The sequence below is a fragment of the Schistocerca piceifrons genome, chromosome 3 (assembly GCF_021461385.2).
Source record: "Schistocerca piceifrons isolate TAMUIC-IGC-003096 chromosome 3, iqSchPice1.1, whole genome shotgun sequence".
NCBI classification, from domain to species: Eukaryota; Metazoa; Arthropoda; class Insecta; order Orthoptera; family Acrididae; genus Schistocerca; species Schistocerca piceifrons.
The window spans coordinates 952,546,395-952,563,021 of NC_060140.1; the positions used below are offsets into that span (position 1 = coordinate 952,546,395).

General features: G+C 40.6%; 1 protein-coding gene across 1 annotated transcript in view; it reads left to right on the plus strand.

Moving 5' to 3' along the window:
- Positions 1–16,627, plus strand: part of LOC124788221 (intraflagellar transport protein 172 homolog) — a 339,228-nt gene that overhangs the window by 118,110 nt on the left and 204,491 nt on the right. The window contains exon 13 of the mRNA XM_047255402.1: positions 9,725–10,013. Within this exon, the coding sequence (XP_047111358.1) occupies positions 9,725–10,013 (289 nt within the window). The remainder of the gene's footprint in view (positions 1–9,724; positions 10,014–16,627) is intronic.

Here is a 16,627-nt window from a genome sequence, read left to right on the forward strand (position 1 = left end):
TCATCTATTTCTGAAAAATCTGGACTCCTTGTTGTGCTATCTGTCAGACAGGGGGAAGCAAATTATTATTTGTGGGGACTTCAATGTAGATTCTCTGAAAGAGGGTAATAGGAAAAATGACCTTGAAGTATTACTCAGTTCTTTCAATTTGATACCTGTTATTGATTTTCCTATTCGGGTGGTAAAGGATAACAGCTCACTGATAGATAACTTCTTTATAGACCAAGATAAGTTTAACCAGATAAATGCTCAGCCTGTTCAGAATGGCCTTTCTGATCATGGTGCACAGCTAGTTACAATATATGACATAGCTCCATTCAGCAGTACTAAACAGTCCTCCAAAGTAGTACGTTCAGTCAACGATTTAACAATTGCAAATTTCAGGGAAAGCCTACAGCGGTTAGACTGGGATGAGGTGTACCGTGAACCTGACGCCAATTTAAAATATAATTTATTTCATGACATTTTTGTAAATGCATTTGAAAACTGCTTTCCCAAGAAAATAGTTAAATATACTCGTAAGAAACCTTGTAACAGACCATGGCTTACTAAGGGTATAAAAATATCTTGTAACCGGAAAAGGGAAATGTATCTGACAGCAAGAAAGAGTAGTGACCCTGAAACTATCAAACATTATAAAAACTACTGTGTTATATTAAGAAAAGTTATTAAAAAATCCAGAAGTATGTGTATCATGTCTGAAATCAGCAACTCTGATAATAAAATTAAAACAATTCGGAATATTATTAAAAGAGAAACAGGTCAACCAAGAGCACAGGCAGACAGTGTTACCATCAAATTGAATGAAAACTTTACGAACAAAAAGTCAGAAGTTGAAAATATTTTTAATAATCATTTTCTAAATGTTGTGGATATAGTAGGATCCAGGTGTTCATTAGAAGATGCTAGGCTGTTAATGGAAGAGGCCATACCTATGCAATTTGATACAATTGAATTCTCACCCACTTCTCCCTCTGAAATTAGGAAAATAATAAACTTGCTTAAAAGCAAAAACTCACATGGAATTGATGACATTTCCAGCAAAATATTAAAAGCTTGTTCTCAACAGATAAGTAAGATTCTCAGCCACCTGTGTAATAGCTCTCTGGAACAGGGCATTTTCCCTGATAGACTGAAATATGCTATTGTTATACCTTTGCATAAAAAGGGGGATAGATCTGATGTCAACAATTACCGTCCAATCTCCCTTCTAACAGCTTTATCCAAAATTTTTGAGAAAGTAATGTATTCAAGAGTAGCTTCACATATCTGTAAAATGAAGTACTAACAAAATGTCAGTTTGGTTTCCAGAAAGGTTTTTCAACAGAAAATGCCATATATGCCTTCACCAATCAAATTTTGAGTGATCTGAATAACCGTACACCACCCATTGGGATTTTTTGTGATCTCTCAAAGGCTTTTGATTGTGTAAATCATGAAATTCTGCTAGACAAGCTCAAATATTGTGGCATGAGTGAGACAGTGCACAAATGGTTCAATTCGTACCTAACTGGACGAGTGCAGAAAGTTGAAATAAGCAGTTCTCATAATATGCAAAGATCAGCACATTCCTCAAATTGGGGAACTATCAAGAATGGGGTTCCACAAGAGTCAGTCTTGGGTCCTTTGTTGTTCTTAATATACACTCCTGGAAATGGAAAAAAGAACACATTGACACCGGTGTGTCAGACCCACCATACTTGCTCCGGACACTGCGAGAGGGCTGTACAAGCGATGATCACACGCACGGCACAGCGGACACACCAGGAACCGCGGTGTTGGCCGTCGAATGGCGCTAGCTGCGCAGCATTTGTGCACCGCCGCCGTCAGTGTCAGCCAGTTTGCCGTGGCATACGGAGCTCCATGGCAGTCTTTAACACTGGTAGCATGCCGCGACAGCGTGGACGTGAACCGTATGTGCAGTTGACGGACTTTGAGCGAGGGCGTATAGTGGGCATGCGGGAGGCCGGGTGGACATACCGCCGAATTGCTCAACACGTGGGGCGTGAGGTCTCCACAGTACATCGATGTTGTCGCCAGTGGTCGGCGGAAGGTGCACGTGCCCGTCGACCTGGGACCGGACCGCAGCGACCCACTGATGCGCGCCAAGACCGTAGGATCCTACGCAGTGCCGTAGGGGACCGCACCGCCACTTCCCAGCAAATTAGGGACACTGTTGCTCCTGGGCTATCGGCGAGGACCATTCGCAACCGTCTCCATGAAGCTGGGCTACGGTCCCGCACACCGTTAGGCCGTCTTCTGCTCATGCCCCAACATCGTGCAGCCCGCCTCCAGTGGTGTTGCGACAGGCGTGAATGGAGGGACGAATGGAGACGTGTCGTCTTCAGCGATGAGAGTCGCTTCTGCCTTGGTGCCAATGATGGTCGTATGTGTGTTTGGCGCCGTGCAGGTGAGCGCCACAATCAGGACTGCATACGACCGAGGCACACAGGGCCAACACCCGGCATCATGGTGTGGGGAGCGATCTCCTACACTGGCCGTACACCACTGGTGATCGTCGAGGGGACACTGAATAGTGCACGGTACATCCAAACCGTCATCAAACCCATCGTTCTACCATTCCTAGACCGGCAAGGGAACTTGCTGTTCCAACAGGACAATGCACGTCCGCATGTATCCCGTGCCACCCAACGTGCTCTAGAAGGTGTAAGTCAACTACCCTGGCCAGCAAGATCTCCGGGTCTGTCCCCCATTGAGAATGTTAGGACTGGATGAAGCGTCGTCTCACGCGGTCTGCACGTCCAGCATGAACGCTGGTCCAACTGAGGCGCCAGGTGGAAATGGCATGGCAAGCCGTTCCACAGGACTACATCCAGCATCCCTACGATCGTCTCCATGGGAGAATAGCAGCCTGCATTGCTGCGAAAGGTGGATATACACTGTACTAGTGCCGACATTGTGCATGCTCTGTTGCCTGTGTCTATGTGCCTGTGGTTCTGTCAGTGTGATCATGTGATGTATCTGACCCCAGGAATGTGTCAATAAAGTTTCCTCTTCCTGGGACAATGAATTCACGGTGTTCTTATTTCAATTTCCAGGAGTGTATATTAATGACTTGCCATTCTATATTCATGAAGAGGCAAAGTTAGTTCTCTTTGCTGATGATACAAGTATAGTAATCACACCTGACAAACAAGAATTAACTGATGAAATTGTCAATACTGTCTTTCAGAAAATTACTAAGTGGTTGCTTGTAAATGGACTCTCACTGAATTTTGATAAGACACAGTACATACAGTTCTGTACAGTGAATGGTATGACGCCATTAATAAATATAGACCTTAATCAGAAGCATATAGCTAAGGTAAAATATTCCAAATTTTTAGGTGTGTCCATTGATGAGAGATTAAATTGGGAGAAACACATTGATGATCTGCTGAAACGTTTGAGTTCAGCTACTTATGCAATAAGGGTCATTGCAAATTTTGGTGATAAACATCTTAGTAAATTAGCTTACTATGCCTATTTTCACTCATTGCTTTCATATGGTATCATATTTTGGGGTAATTCATCACTGAGGAATAAAGTATTTATTGCACAAAAGCGTGTAATCAGAATAATAGCTGGAGTCCACCCAAGATCATCCTGCAGACATTTATTTAAGGATCTAGGGATATTCACAGTAGCTTCTCAGTATATATACTCTCTTATGAAATTTGTTATTAACAACCAAACCCAATTCAAAAGTAATAGCAGTGTGCATAACTACAATACTAGGAGAAAGGATGATCTTCACTATTCAAGATTAAATCTAACTTTGGCACAGGAAGGGGTGAATTATACTGCCACTAAAGTCTTTGGTCGCTTACCAAATAGTATCAAAAGTCTGGCAGATAACCAACAAGTATTTAAGAAGAAATTAAAAGAATTTCTGAATGACAACTCCTTCTACTCCATAGAGGAATTTTTAGATATAAATTAAGAAAAAAAATTATAAAAAAATAAAAAATTAAAAAAACACAAAAATTTAAAAAATTTGTTATATTAACTTAAGTATGTTGTTAAATTAACTTAATTATGTCATGTATTGGACAATTTGACTCGTTCCACATCATTACGAAATATCGTATTCATGATCCATGGAACTAATATTAATCTAATCTAATCTAATCTATGCCAGGGCAAACTGGCTGCTACTGGCTCTGGAGTTGAAAGATTGCTGAGAGGCATGCAACATTCCAAGCCTAATAAAGTAGTTCATGGTTTGTCTGCAGTGTTGTGAGTTTAATCAGTGCATTAATTGTCCTTTCGTAGTGTCCCAAACAACTATGACATGCCTTAGTTACTGGGTTCAATATGTTCTTTTTCCTATTTTCCAGTAGTGTAGAAATTTTTTCTATCTGCATGGTGATTCAAAAAGTAACAACAGTTTCAGTTGATCTTACAAGCAAACTATAAGAGATAAAGATACATTGCCCATGCCAGTGGATAGAGGAAGGCTCAAAATTTTGACACAGTTGTGCGATTGTTTGCATATAGCAACATGGTGACTACACAACAAGAGAAATCATTTTGTTGGTTGGAATTTGTGTGAAGTCAATCCACTGTTGAAGTGCAGTGTGCATTCTGCCATCGGTTCAGCAAGAAGCTGCCTCTGCACAAGCCGATTTGAGAGTGACATACAAAGTTCTTGGAAGTTGGTTGCATACACAAATGGAAGAGCCATGCATGTTCATTGAAAAAGCTGAGTGTATTTGAGATGTGTTCACATGGAAGCCACAGAGTTCCATAAGGCAGGCAGGCCAGGAACTTTATTTCCCTGAAACAATAGTGTGGCATGTTCTGAAATGACATCTGCACAAGGAGCCCTACAAGTTGCAGTTATTGCAGCAATTGCGTCCCAGTGACCATAACAGAAATGATGAATTTTGCATTTCAATTCTCCAGGATATGATAGAGGTCACTCATTCTGTATAACTCATCTTTTCGGACGAGTTGGCATCTCATCTGTTCGGTAAAGTAAACTACAGTAATGTAAGAATCTGGGGTTCACAAAATCCTGGCATTGTTGTCTAAGATGAAAGAGATTCACTGAAGCTGGATGTATTTTGTGCTGTTTATGTTCTAAATGGTTTATACACCTTTCCTTTTTGCGGAGGAAACTGTGACACAACTATCATATGTGGAAGTGCTGCAAAACTAGTTGTTTCCTCAACTTCACGAACATTTCAATTATGTTATTATTATGCGTGATACCACCCCACCTCACTTTCCCCATGAGGTGTGGTGTTATCTTAACAATACCATCCAATAACTGTGGATTGGAAGAGGTGGACAACGAGATCTTGTTCATTCTTTTTGGCCTACAAGGTCACCAGACCTCTCACCTTGTGTTTTTTTTTCTGTGGACAGAGCTCACCATCTCCAGCACTGTCAATAGAACTGACTGTGGTCCTTTGGTGCAGAGCCGAGTGGAGGGTCTGAATCAGAGGCTCAGATGGTTCTTTGACAATGTAGGCTGCAGCCTTGACTTGCATCATCGTATGGTGTGTTTCAGGGTTCCGCTTAATAGGTCAGAGTCCACTACACACAGAAAGCAGCTACACAGGTAGCGGGGGCTGTGTGGAAGTGGCTGGGCAGTTTTTTTCGGTTAGAGGGCCTCTTGGAACCCAGAAACGTCGTCCGTCTGAAAGGGGGTAGGTAAAACACAGTAAGTTAGTTGTAGAAACAATCGGTATTGTAGTTGTAAATTGTCGTAGCTGCATTGGGAAAGAACCTGAGCTCCAAGCCCTAATAGAAAACACTGAAGCTCAAATAGTTATAGGTACAGAAAGCTGGCTAAAGCTGGAAATAAGCTCAGCAGAAATTTTTTCTAATGATCTAACAGTGTTCAGAAAGCATAGATTAAATAAAATTGGTGGTGGAGTATATATTGCTGTCAGAAGTAGTTTACCTTCTAGTGAAATTGAAGTAGATAGTTCCTGTGAAATAGTATGGGTAGAGGTTATACTTGACAATTGGACTAAACTATTAACTGGGTCATTTTACCGACCCCTGACTCAGAAGATGTAGTTGCCGAATAGTTCAAAGAAAACTTGAGTCTCATTTCAAATAGGTACTCCCCTCATACAATTATAGTCGGTGGTGACTTTAATCTACCCTCAGTATGCTGGAAAAATTATACGTTTAAAGCCGGTGGCAGGCATAAAATGTCATCCGAAATTGTACTGAATGCTTTCTCAGAAAATTATTTTGAAAAATTAGTTCATGAGCCCACTCAAAGCGTAAATGGTTGCAAAAGTGTACTTGACGTCTTAGCAACAAATAATCCTTGACCAATAGTGAGTATTGTGATGAATACAGGTAGTTGCTGCTAGGCTGAATACTGTAACTCCTACAACCATAAAAAAGAATCGCAAAGTACATCTACTTAAAAAAGCTGATAAAAATGCTATTAACGCCTTTTTAAGAGACAGTCTGCGCTCCTTCCAATTTGATCTTGTAAGCGTAGAAAAGTTGTGGAATGATTTCAAAGCAGCAGTTGAGAGATATGTACCACATAAATTAATAAGTGATGGTACTGATCCCCCTTGGTACACAGAACGGGTCAGGTCGGTGTTGCAGAAGCAGCAAGAAAAGCATGCCAAATTTAAAAGAATGCAAAATCTCCAAGATTAGCAAAGGTTTGCAGAAGTTCGAAATATAGTGTGTACTTCAATATTGAGCAAGCAGTAAAGGAAATAAAAGAAAAATTTAGTGTAGGTATTAAAATCCATGGAGAAGAAATAAATCTTTGAGGTTCGCCGATGACATTGTAATTCTGTCAGAGACAGCAAAGGACTTGGAAGAGCAGTCGAATAGAATGGACAGTCTCTTGAAAGGAGGATATAAGATGAACATCAATAAAAGCAAAACGAGGATAATGGAATGTAGTCGAATTAAGTCGGGTGATGCTGAGGGAATTAGATTAGGAAATGAGACACTTAAAGTAGTAAAGGAGTTTTGCTATTTGGGGAGCCAAATATCTAATGATGGTCAAAGTAGAGAGGATATAAAATGTAGACTGGCAATGGCAAGGAAAGCGTTTCTGAAAAAGAGAAATTTGTTAACATCGAGTGTAGACTTAAGTGCCAGGAAGTCATTTCTGAAAGTATTTGTATGGAGTGTAGCCATGTATGGAAGTGAAACATGGACGATTAATAGTTTGGACAAGAAGAGAATAGAAGTTTTCGAAATGTGGTGCTACAGAAGAATGCTGAAGATTAGATGGGTAGATCACATAACTAATGAGGAGGTATTGAATAGAATGGTGGAGAAGAGGAGTTTGTGGCACAACTTGACAAGAAGATGGGACCAGTTGGTAGGACATGTTCTGAGGCATCAGCGGATCACAAATTTAGCATTGGAGGGCAGCGTGGAGGGTAAAAATCGTAGAGGGAGACCAAGAGATGGATACACTAAGCAGATTAAGAAGGATGGGAGATGAAGAAGCTTGCACAGGATAGAGTAGCATGGAGAGCTGTATCAAACCAGTCTCAGAAGACCACAACAACAATAACAACAACTTCAATCCAAGATGCTTTCAGTAATTTCCACAATGAAACTCTGTCTCGAAATCTGACAGAAAACCCAAAGAGATTCTGGTCACACACAAAGGACCCCATTGACAAGGTGCAATCAATACCTTCACTGCACGATAACAACGGTGAAGTCACTGATGACACTGCCACTAAAGCAGAGTTATTATACACATTTTTCTGAAACTCCTTCACCAAAGAAGATGAAGTAAATATTCCTGAATTCCAGTCAAGAACAATTGTCAAGATGAGAAACATAGAAATAGATATCCTCGGTGTCGCAAAGCAGCTCAAATCACTTATAAAGGCAAGGCTTCCAGTCCAGATTGTATACCAGTCAGGTTCCTCTCAGAGTATGCTGATACAATAGCTTCATATTTAGAAATTATATACAACTGCTCCCTCACAGAAAGATCTGTACATAAAGACTGGAAAACTGCTCAAGTCACACCAATACCCAAAAAGGGAAGTAGGAGTAATCCATTGAGTTACAGGCCCATATCACTAACATCAACTTGTAGTAGGGTTGTGGAACATATACTGTATTCAAACATTATGAAGTACCTCGAAGAAAATGATTTATTAACCTGTAGTCAGCACGGATTCAGAAAATATCTTTCTTGCAAAACACAACTAGCTCTTTATGCTCATGAAGAAATGAGTGCTATCGACAGGGGATGTCAAATTGATTACATATTTTTAGATTTCCTGGAGGCTTTCGACACCATTCCTCACAAGCGTCTAGTAACCAAAGTGCGTGCCTGTGGAATATCATCTCAGTTGTGCGACTGGATTCATGATTTCCTGTCAGAAAGATCACAGTTTGTAATAATAGGTGGAAAGTCATAGAGTAAAACTGAAATAATATCCGGCGTTCCCCAAGGAAGTGTTATAGACCCTCTATTGTTCCTGATCTATATTAACGACATAGGAGACAATCTCAGTAGCCATCTTAAATTGTTTTTGTAGATAATGCTTTCATATACTGTCTTGTAAAGTCATCAGATGACCAAAACTAAATGCAAAATGATGTAGGTAAGATATCTGTATAGTGCGAATTGTGGCAATTGACCCTGAATAAGGAAAAGTGTGAAGTTATTCACATGAGTACTAAAAGAAATCAGCTAAATTTTGATTATGCGATAAGTCACACAAATCCAAAGGCTGTAAATTCAGCTAAATACTTAGGGATTACAATTGCAAATAACCTAAATTGGAATGATTACATAGATAATATTGTGGGTAGAGAAAACCAAAGACTGAGATTCATTGGCAGAACACTTAGAAGGTGCAACAGGTGTACTAAAGAGACTGCTTACACCACGCTTGTCTGCCCTATTCTGGAGTATTGCTGTGCGGTGTGGGATCTGCATCAGGTGGGACTGACGGATGACATTGAAAAAGTATAAAGTAGAGTAGCTCGTTTTGTATTATCGTGAAATAGGGGAGATAGTGTCACAGACATGATACATGAATTGGAGTGGCAATAATTAAATCAAAGGCATTTTTCGTTGCGACGGGATCTTCTCATGAAATTTCAATCACCAGTTTTCTCCTCTGATTGCAAAAACATTTTGTTGGCACCCACCTACATAGGGAGAAATGATCATCATGATAAAATAAGAGGAATCAGGGCTCGCACAGAAGTGCTCATTTTTCCTGCACGCCGTTCCATAGTGGAACAATAGAGAGACAGCTTGAAGGTGGTTTATTGAACTCTCTGCCAGGCACTTTATTGTGAACAGCAGAGTAATCACGTAGATGTAGATGTAGGTGTAAAAGACAAGAGTCTTTGCCCCACCTATGGCAGCTACTCTTCAAGGTCTGAAGAAGCAGATTAGTTGAAGCTGTCAATTCAATCAACAGGGTCCTGTTGATTCATGTGTGGAATGAAATGGATTACCATTTTGATGTTTCTTGAGCAATGCATGGTGCTCGTATTGAGTGTACGTTGTAGCATCTGTGCGAACATAAAACTTTTAACCTTCCTCTATCCAGTGACGTTCAGTATTTTTCTGCCTTTCACAGTTTGTCTGTAATAAACACTGGAAATCTGTTCTTTTTTTTAATCGCCCTGTATATTTGCATGTAGTTTTATTTTGATGATAGTTGTACATACAGATGTGTTGTAATTTGTGTTAGAGGTTTTAGTACCTTGCATTGGATATTTTTGTAATATGTTTCAGGTTGTTGTGCAAGAAGGTAGTCATCAGCTTGGTTATGAACTTGATGAGGGACTCGTTGAATTTGGGACTGCTTTGCATGATAATAACTTTATAAGAGCCATTACATTTTTAGAAAACTTGGGAGATAAACCAGAAGCTGAAGGAATGTGGACAAATCTTGCCAATATAGCAGTTGCTGAGAATAATTTAAAAATAGCACAAAGATGCTATGCAGCATTAGGTGATGTGGCATGCAGTCATTTCCTCAAGGAAACCATAACAACAGCTGAAAACTATGCCAAAGAGTATGGTAAATACTCCCTTTGTATATGATCAACAATAACATAAAACAAAATCCTCTGAAATGTGATTAGTGATTTATGTCCTAAACTGTCATTTGCCATCTGCATCTGCAGTCTGGTGGATATTTCCTAATCATTGCCTCTAGTACGTCTTAACAAAGTCATAAGTCATTCATATGTATCAGTGATCAAAGCAATAATTGTAAGTTGAAGTACATAACTATTTATTTATTCAGCCAGGGATCATCTTATATGTCTAATACTATAATGTGTGTGTGTGTGTGTGTGTGTGTGTGTGTGTGTGCGTGTGTGTGTGTGTGTGTGTGTGTGTGTGTGTGTGTGTGTGTGGGCGCGCGCGCACACACACGTGCATGGATGTGTGTGCATGTGAATCTGAGATTGCAAATAGAGGAAAGTATAAATTATATGAAAAAAGATTAAAGGTAGCTAAAGATTAATGTAAAAGAGCAGTTGTGTAATTGGTCAGCATGTAGCCTTGTAGAATAAAATCAGCTCTGCTTTCAAGCTGTGAGATTGCAGATGAAATTCTTAGGCTTTTGTCATCTGTCCCTGCCACCAGCTTCTGGTTAAAATTACTGGCTGACAGGGTTGGCTGGTGTTCAGTTTGTGTTACACCAAACACCCACAGACATTAAACACTCATTCTTCCTGAGCTGTATATTTGAATGGAATGGAAAGAAACTCTAATAACTGGTGCAATGTGATGTACCATCTGTCATATGCATCATAGTAGTTGGAAAAGTACAGATGTAAACGTTGATGTAGATATTGATAAGGTAGCAGCATCCAGAAGCTTGCAGATGAAAGGCAAAATGATGCATGCGTAAGAAGGAGAGTTAGATAGCTTCTAATAGTTACAGACCGTTGCAGGACTAGATGACATCAGGTGAGTTGATGGGATGGTACAACATTTTAAACTTCCACTTCCCTGTAAGTGTCGCATACTCCATGCGCCACCTCACATCATTCTGTCCAGCAGCAGAACAGAGCTACTAAAAATGCTCAACTCACCTTCATGTGCATGAGTCATTTCCTCCTTGCCTAAGTAAGTAGATCGCTGAGCCAGTCTTGACAGTCAGCTGGAGACAGTGAAAGGAACTACTGCTGAAAGCTTAAGAATTTAATTTGAAATGATGCAGCTTGGAAATCAAGAAGATTTTATTCTGGCTTGCAGCTGCAAAACACTCTTGAGTAAAGGCTGTGTACTACATGTAAATTAACTGATGTGTTTGACATAATATCGAGGGATCACAATTATGATCTGTGGAACTGTTAGGCAAAGTCGGACCATGGAAAGTCCAGGTCAGAGTTGCCAGACATATCGCTCATATGTCTGTCAGATGTGCCTGCTTATGCAAATGTGTGTGTGCATTTTCTATTCTGAAGAAAGCTATGGTCAAAAGCTAAATGATTAATGGACTTTTCATTGTGCCTGTCTGCAACTCAGTGTGTCATTTCCGTGGTGAATAGCAATCTATCCTTGCGTTCATTGTTAACTAACAGTTAGGAAAAATCAGGGCTTGAAATTTATATCAGTGTTGGAACTGACAATTTTATACAGGTTTATAGAAAAGCACTATTTAGAATTTCAGAACTCTTGAATTTGATGTGGACTGAGCATATTACGAACAAATTTTCTGGCTAATGAGAATCAATATTATAAGCTGTTAGTAATGAAACTAATAGTTTAAAATTTAAAACACGTGCTTATTCAAATAAAGCATTATTTATTTTATTATAAAAGAGGTTTTTAGTGTATTGTTATCACCAGAAGAATATGAAGATGATTTCAATAATTGTGAGTCACAATTCGGTAAAAGGTTCATCTGCCAATAAGATAATTTTATTCAGTGAATCTTGTTGGAACTAGCCATAATTACTGTTTAAATGTGGTGTTAGCTGTTACATAAATAATCACATTTACAACAGGATTCATGCTGATGGTTGATTACAAGGAAGAAAGGAGCACTTACCTAGAATATACTGAGCTCATCACACTTCAAGACACACTTTTATTATTCTTTCCACTTCCTCTTAGTATTCTTTCCACTTCATTGATCAAGTATCCGCTTACCTATGTGACTTTTCTAACAAAATGAGAAAGTTGCCAAGAACTGCAGGCGAGAAAGCTGTAGCAGTAGACAATAGGAGAAAAATCGCCAGTGCAAAGTTTTCAGTAGTCAGTACTTTCTGGAATTTTAGATGTGACAAGGAGAATAGTTTCTTTATGCTAAATAAGGAAAGAATAAACTGAAAGGAGTACCACAGATGTTAGAGAAATGGGCAGCTACGGAAAAGAAAAAAAGGAAACAAACGGTGAAGAAGGAGCAGTCAAGAAAAGTAAAGACAGTAGAAGCTGCAAAATGTGAAAGGGAGATATAAATGGAAAATAAATATATGTGAATAAATATTTATAGTCTTTGCAGGCACAACTACAACATATCATTTTAACTACAGTTAAAATGATATGTCTTTAAATATGTCTGCTTGTGTCTGTATATGTGTGGATGGATATGTGTGTGTGTGTGTGTGTGTGTGTGTGTGTGTGTGTGCGCGAGTGTATACCTGTCCTTTTTTCCCCCTAAGGTAAGTCTTTCCGCTCCCGGGATTGGAATGACTCCTTACCCTCTCCCTTAAAACTCACATCCTTTCGTCTTTCCCTCTCCTTCCCCTCTTTCCTGATGAGGCAACAGTTTGTTGCGAAAGCTTGAATTTTGTGTGTGTGTTTGTGTTTGTTTGTGTGTCTATCGACCTGCCAGCACTTTCGTTCGGTAAGTCACATCATCTTTGTTTTTAGATATATTTTTCCCACGTGGAATGTTTCCCTCTATTATATTAACTACAGTTATTTGTTATTAAAACCTACAGATGTATTTGTCTGTTAGTATACATTTGGAGTTGTTCAATTGTCCTGATAGTTTTTTGTAACGTGACGTGATGGAATATTTTAATAAATTAAGGGCAAAAGCATTGGAAAATGGGTAAGAGTTGGGTGCTGAAGAATGGAAAGGATATTGACAATAAAATTAAACAGTACTTCAGGTAACTGCTGGATTGATGGTGTGAACAAATACAGGATGTATCATAATTAATGACATAAATGCATACAGTTGAAAGTCTCAGTAAATATTGGGTCGAAAATACATACCTTAAGAGCTACTAGCAATTTTTCATCTTCGATACTGTGAGTTCAAATCTACTGCAAGCTTTTTTCTTTCAACATTTTGGGAAGTAGCAGTATGGACCAAAACAAGGAAAAAATCTCCAGTAAACATTTGCTCTAAAATCCATACCTTAAAAGTTATGAGCAATTGTTCATTAGAAGAGTTGTGTTTCCAAGTAGCGAAGATAAGTACATGCTCATAGCTTTTAAGGTATGCATTTTAGAGCTGGTCATTTTTTTCTTGTTTTGGTCCACATTACCATTCCCCAAAATATGGAAAGCAAAGAGCTTTCAGTAGAAGAGGTTTGCTTCACAGTATCGAAGATGAAAAATTGCTCGTAGCTCTTAGGGTATGAATTTTCAACCCTATGTTTACTGAGACTTTTTTGCTTCTAGTATTGAGTACTTTCAACTGAATGTGTTTACACCATTAATTGTGATACATCCTGTGTATGCCTTAGAGCAAATTCCAGCCTTCAACTTTTGAGGTGTTGGGGCAGGGAGGGCAGTTCAAATTAATTGTGTTGGGCAACAGGTGCCACAGATACAAATATTGTTATGCTACGCACATTCTACGACAGGGTATTTTGGGTTACCATTATGGATTCCATCTGTGTAAATTCATTTTTACAAATAATGTAGTGCTGTCGTGACAAAATATAAAAATGGCAATGAAATGAACACCCATAGCTGCTTACAGGCATTGACATACGTCAACAGGGACAGATGAAAATGTGTGCCCTGACTGGGACTCGAACCCTGCTTACATGGCAGACGCTCTATCCATCTGTGCCACCAAGGACACAGAGGATAGCGCGACTGCAGGGATTTATCTCTGGCATGCCTCCTGCGAAACCCACATTCTCAACGTATTGTCCTGCACTACATTCTTAGTGCCCCCACCCATTATACTCATTATTCGCGGCGCGTTGCCGATTCCCATAAGAGTTCGGGCACTGTTTGTGCATTCGCACAGAAGAAGAAGATGGTCAAGTGGCCGGTGAGCCTTAACTATATATATACTGAGATGGTATTTGTTCTTTCGGACATGTCCGAACGAACAGATACCGTCTCAGTGTAAAAATATAAAAAGACTGCTGTTATCCATCAAGTCATTAATATATGCTGTACATCAATACAGAGAAGTTTCCTTATCCCTAGCCAGAACCCAGTCCCACATATTCCTCCTGCGTTGTTGCTTGCCTCATGCAATCCCCCCCCCCCCCCCCCCCCCAGATGGCCTTATCATCAAATTACCCATCTCCGGCTGCCACCTCTTCTTCCACTATGACATCTATCTGTTCAGATTCTGCCAATCCTTAGCCCTCAGCAGCATAGTCCTGCAAAACCATATCAACCAAGCCAAAACCTTCTTGCAGTACCTGCTCTCCATCCATAAAATTCTCCTGCCATGCAATCCCAAATTCCTGGCACCCATAATACACATTGAAACTCTTGCCCTCCAGGAACTAGAGCGACATGCATAATGCCACCTCAGATAACTCTCCATCCTGCTCGCTTCCCACTCCCACTTTGGAGTACCATTGTCCACCATCTCTACAACAACTCCAAACCTCTTCCCATGTCTCCTCATCGCTGACAAATGCTGCCCTGCAAACCTACGACATTTACCATACCCTCCAAAATTCCCTCCCACCACCACTTAGAATCCAGAACCTAAACAGACCCAAAACACAGTCCTTTCCTACAGAAGCCTTAGCCCCACAAAAATATCAATCCTTTCCAAAGGCCTCACCTTTTGCCCCACTCCCAAATTTAATCAAGCAGAACTTGTTGAAGACCTTCTCCCCTTCTCTACAGTTGGAACACTTTTTCGCCACCAATGCTACCAGTCAGACTCAACCAAAGACCAATGTTGAACCCTGCCTCACTCAGTTCACTCCTCCATCCAACCATGATCCACTGCCACTGCACTCAAACACCCCTCTTTTAACTTTCAAGAATTTCTTCACCTTGAACCTTGCCTCACCATCATCCCCCAAATCCCTCAAGATGCTAACTAACATTACATTCACAGAAAGAACTGCAGCCCACCATCTAAAAATTGATCCTGAACTTATGATGCTGCATGCATTCATAGGTTCCACCACTGTTGTTTTGAACTGGGAGGATTACCTGGCGGGAGGGCTCCGCCAGATGACAGATACATCCATGTACAAACCTTGCCACATGACCCCATTCCAGAAATCCAGTCTCCTCAAATCCTTAGGTCCATTCCAGAACCTCTCCCCGGAGTCCATCTCTCTGCTCACTCCTACCATTCCCCACACTCCTACCTGCTACATGCTTCCTAATGTCCATAAACCCAACCACCGAGGATGCCCCATTGTGGCCGGTTAGTGTGCCCCCACTGAGAGAATCTCTGCCTACATAGGCCAACACCTTCAGCCTATTACTCAAAACATACCCTCCTATATAAAAGATACCAACCCTTTCCTCCATAAACTCTCCACAGTTCTTGTCCCTTTACCACACAGTGCCCTGCTCATCACCCTTTGCACTAACATCCCTAATACCCGTAACCTTACTGCTGTTGAATACTACCTTTCCCAATGCCCAATGGATTCCAAACCAACAACCTCCTTCCTAGTCACCATCACCAACTATATCTTCACCCACAGTTACTTCTCCTTTGAAAGCTTTACCTACAAACAAATCCGGTGTATGGCTATGGGCACCTGCATGGCACCATCCTATGCCAACCTATTCATGGACCATCTGGAGGAATCATTCCTTAACACCCAGAAACCTAAACCCCTCACCTGGTTCAGATTCATTGGTGACATCTTTGTGATCTGGATTGAGGGTGAGGACACCCTATCCACATTCCTTCAGAACCTCAACAGCTTCTTCCCTATTTGTGTCACCTGGTCCTACTCAGCCCAACAAACCACCTTCCTAGATGTTACCTCCACGGCAAAGATGAATACATCAGTACCTTTGATCATATCAAACCTACTGACCACCAGTAATACCTCCACTTCGACAGCTATCACTCATTCCATACAAAGAAGTCCCTTCCACACAGCCTAGCCACCCATGGTTGTCACATCTGCAGTGACAAGTGATCACTCTCGAAGTATACTGAGGGTCTCACTGAGGCCTTCACAGACTGTCATTATCCACCCAACCTTGTACAAAAACAAATCTACTGTGCCTTATCTTTCAAGACTCCCGCAACCTTCCAAAGTCTCACCATCTGGCCACAGAGGAGCATTCGCCTCGTAACTCAGTACCACCTGGAACAGGAGCATTCGTGCCTCAGATCTCTGTAATAGACTTAGATGCAAGACCTGTCCCATACATCCTCCCACCACCACATACTCCAGTCTGGTCACAAACTTCACCTAACCCCTGGTGGCAGAAGGCAGATGCTGACAGTAGTAATTTATTGTACCCAAGAAACATTGGAGTTCT